The sequence below is a fragment of the Pygoscelis adeliae genome, unplaced genomic scaffold, assembly GCF_000699105.1.
Source record: "Pygoscelis adeliae isolate BGI_AS28 unplaced genomic scaffold, ASM69910v1 Scaffold117, whole genome shotgun sequence".
In the NCBI taxonomy this organism is placed as follows: Eukaryota; Metazoa; Chordata; class Aves; order Sphenisciformes; family Spheniscidae; genus Pygoscelis; species Pygoscelis adeliae.
Genome location: NW_008825270.1, coordinates 1 through 4213, shown reverse-complemented (window position 1 = coordinate 4213; position 4213 = coordinate 1). Strand labels below are relative to the sequence as shown.

The following is a 4213-nucleotide window of genomic DNA, read 5'->3' as shown; positions in this document are numbered from 1 at the left end:
TTCCTGCGTGCTTTCTTATCGGTTACAGAACAGAGCAATAAGCATGTAGGTCCCAGAGCAGCTCATGATGAAACACTAGTTGAGTGTTGCAGGCAGCAAGGCAGGGGATGAAGAGGTGGAGAAGATATCTTACTGCTCCCCTTCTCCCAGCTGCTTTGTGAATTTACCTATGCTTGTCTTGCACTGTACCATCCTTGCATGAGATGATGGGAGAACCCTGTTTGTCCTTCCGGTGTCACGAGGAGGCCTTCAGAGACTGGCTTATTGCAGAGTAAAAATGATGTGAAACCATGTAGTAGCACTAAAGTTGTACACTTCCCAAGGCCAGAAGTGGAGAAGCATGTACATGGTGCTAGTCACAGGTTCCAGGGTCTGGTGTCATCATGTGCTGCCAGGCCTAACAGACCCATTTTTTAATCCCTTAGTCTCCCTGCCTCGGCTGGCCGACATGGACTGGAGGGTGGACATCAAGACGTCTTCAGACAGCATCAGCAGAATGGCAGTCCCTACTTGCCTACTTCAGTTAAAGGTAGTGTCAGTGGCTGTAAAGGATATAGAATCAAAATAATCAAGTCCAACACCTGACTTACCAGTGGTAGTGCAAAACAGTTCGGACAGGCATCTGGTGCTTGACTTGCCTGGTGGGCAATTAACAGACTTTCTCAGAGATTATCTTTGAAATACCACAGAGCCTGGGAATGACGTCTCTGATGAAAGCCCTCTTTTTCTTGCAAGGGAGAGTTTTCTTTGCATGAGGGTGTAAGAAGGCAACATATTTGTTCCTGGTCACCATTGTTCTCTACAGAAAGAAAGAACATAAATTATTAAGTCATCGCCCTTTAATTCTAAGCCACTCATCAGCATGTTTAGCTGACTGCATTAGTTGGGAAATGACTTTTGATTGCTAATAACTTCCTTCACTGGCCACATCTATCATTTGGGGAGTATAGCTAAACTTACTGCTTATATTCTACAGAGTTCTGGATCCCCCCAACCGGTAAAAATGGGGTGGGTGGGTTTCAGAGGAGGAGGAAAAATATCTAATTTCTGTGTGTGGGATGTGGTTAAGTATCCTATGCGGTATCTGCTAAGATGCTTTTCATATGGATGTGGCTTCCTGCCACAAGTCTTTTCAGAATTTTCCCATGCTCGTGGCAGTATATGCTTACTTGCACTCTGTCAATGGGAACGCACTTCACTAGCGAGGCACACAGCTTAGAAAATGTGCCATGGTCTTTCAGGATGGAGCTCGATGCCAAATTTAAAGCATTTTTCTTAATCTATCTATTAAACACTGACTTCTGTAGTAGCACTGGAAAAACACATGAATGAATTTTTCATACAGCTAACATCTACATTCCTATTTTCAGATTCAGGAAGATGTTGCCTTATGTGGAAACAGTCCTGTTCTTTCTGCACTGACTGTGGAATTAAGCAAAGAAACCCTGGACACTATGTTAGAAGGTCTAGGAAGGATCCGGGACCAACTTTCTGCCGTTGCAAACAAATGAATACTCAAGGGCATGGATTCCAGCAGGGAGGAAGGGAAGTATTCTCTATGTACAGCTCTCATAAGTTGCAGCCTAGTGTAACGTTTTCTGTTTTAGCAAAACAAAATTAAAGAAATTTCTTTATTGAGTTAATAAGATAGCTTTTGACAAGCTAACACTTAAACATTCCTTTGATCTGATGCCAAAAAGTGTTTTCCTAATATGTTGTTGAACAAAAGCTGGTATCTATTTCAGAAAAGGATTTGAGGGCTCAGAGCTTGGCTTAATCACAAGGGTCATAACTGGAAATAGCAAATAGCTGCAGCCAATGAAGCAAGTGCTATCTCTCTGCCCTGAAATTAGGATCTAAAAGGCTCAAGCTGGTTAATGGGCTGCCTTCCAGCATTAGCAGACAAGGAGGGTGCTTCTCTCTGGAATGTGTGTGTACTGAGGTGCATGCTGGATGTAGCACGCTCCCTCTCAGTGAAGCTCAGCCATGCTGCAGATTGTTATTACAGGATAATGCTTTGAAATAGGGCAATTATGCTACAACACATTCCCTTCTGATCAGCTTCATAGCACCATTTGCAAAATGACTAGTCTGAGCATCTTTAGCAGCAAGTAATTTCGTCCTTCTGTTTGAAAAGAAAAAAGGAGTTCAGATTATTCATATTTGGGTTTATTGGACTCTGGGCTTTGCCTTCGCCACACAAAAACCAGACTAGGAAAGTAAAGAATTGATGGCTGTTTTCTGTACTGTAGGAAACCCTTCTGTGGCAATATGTGCCTATACTTCCCCAAAGTGTTTTGTTATTTGTTTGTATAAATCTTCATTTAATTAAAAAATGAACTGCTAATTGATTTTGTGAATCCTTTTCAGCATAGAAGAGATGTTGTCCTGGGTTACCTCAGCCTCCTTGTGATGGTGCCTAGTTTCTAGGCTGTTTTAATGGATGTTCACATTTGTTGCTGAAGAGGGATCTTTTGTTTCCTGTTCAAATGGATTCATCTTTTCTGTCTTCTCTTCATTATAATACAGTTTCAGGGCACCTTTTTACATGGGCACCAGTTCTGTGCAATATTACAAGTGATGACCCTAACCTAAAACTTTATAAATATATGTGGATTGAAGGTGTGGGGAGTCAGTGCAGAAAAGGAACAAACTTCAGATTTCTTTCTGATGAGCTTCTATAATGCTCCAAACTGGAAGACTGGATCCTAATGCTTTATTTCTGGCAAAGTCCCACCTTTCATAAAACATTTGGCTCTCCTTCAAGACACAAAACATTGTCTTTTGTGTTTGGAAACATGAAATCATTCAAGAAGTGTGCATAAACTACAGAGCTTTGTTAATTAATTTTATACATCCCCACAGAGTGCAGGCTAGAGTATAAGTGTAAATGAAGCCTGTGCCTTTAAAAGATACTAGTGTAATACAGCTTCTGCATCAAGATGAGATGTATGATAAGTCACTTGTTGAGGTCTGCTTTGAGCAAAGATTGTAACACTTAATTCAGTATCAAGGTAAACTGGTAAATTTCATATATAATAGGGAAATCTGAAAGGAGAAGACAGATATTCAAGAATCTGTTCCATAAGATTCAAGCTGTGAAAAACATCCAACTTCTCCAGCTTGAGGAAGTTTTGTTGCCTTTGCAGCCTAGCCTTAAGAAAAAAAAATCTCAAATAGTTTATATTGTACTGTTTATTTTAGAAGGTAAGAATCACTGGGGAGATAAATAATGTATCATCAAGTACTTGTAATGTTAGAGGAAATGGCAAATAAAGGGTTGATAGAATGAGGAGGAAAAGATTACTGTCCATAAAGATGACATAGTAGGTAAACACCACGAAGTAGTTATTTAGGGTTCAGAAGAGCGATAGTAATAGAGCAAATGAATATTACCCATGAATAAATTTAGCTAATGTTATACAAAGCTTCTTAATCCTAAGAGCTGTGATTCCAGGGAATAATTTATTCATTATTACAAGGGCAAAATCCTAAGTGTACTATAATTGTGTATACCTGGTATACTGCCTTGCTTCTGTATAACTGAATTCCACTCCATCTCTTCTACTTTCTGGTTACTTATTGCTTCCTCTATGAAAGTATACTTTCACCATATAATACTGGCAGCTCAACATCATCTATACATTGAAAGTACCATGTAACCCTTTTCTTCTACCCAGTGAGATCTTAAGTAATACCAGACATTGTATTTACCAGGTATACTTTCTGAAGTATAGTATAACACTATAACTCAATGAAATTCTGTTCATCTCACATGGATGATGCCACCAATACATTTTATCAACACTCTCTAGGGGTATTTCATATAATTTCTCTTACAAACTACAACACTAAGAATAGGAGTACGTCAATGGCTGGCAACCCACACATGGAGCTTTTTTCCTCCATTCGCTCATTGTTGGAAAGAATGGGGGAAAGGAAGTGTGACACAAAATAGAAAGATGACTCCCCTAGACTCAAAGTGATAGACATAGTTGGTATTGGAATTATTTTGAATTATCAGGGTCAGCAAAAAGATCTAAACAGGTTTTGCTACTCCTGAATTTTTATACTGAGGCAGTAATACGGATATTATCTGTCAGCTCTTCCGTAAAGAAGTGGTTATAGTGAAGAAGATGATTAAAACAAATTTGGGGTGTACTGGTGAAAGTATTTCAATCAGAAGTTTTAATAGTATTGCAAAAATCACTGA

General features: G+C 39.4%; 1 protein-coding gene across 1 annotated transcript in view; it reads left to right on the top strand.

The window, feature by feature from the left end:
- Nucleotides 1–2347, top strand: part of COMMD9 (COMM domain containing 9) — a 7121-nt gene extending 4774 nt beyond the window's left edge. The window contains exons 4-5 of the mRNA XM_009329734.1: nucleotides 426–529; nucleotides 1371–2347. Of these exons, the coding sequence (XP_009328009.1) occupies nucleotides 426–529; nucleotides 1371–1511 (245 nt within the window). The 3' untranslated portion in view covers nucleotides 1512–2347. The remainder of the gene's footprint in view (nucleotides 1–425; nucleotides 530–1370) is intronic.
- The last annotated feature ends 1866 nt before the right edge of the window (nucleotides 2348–4213 follow it).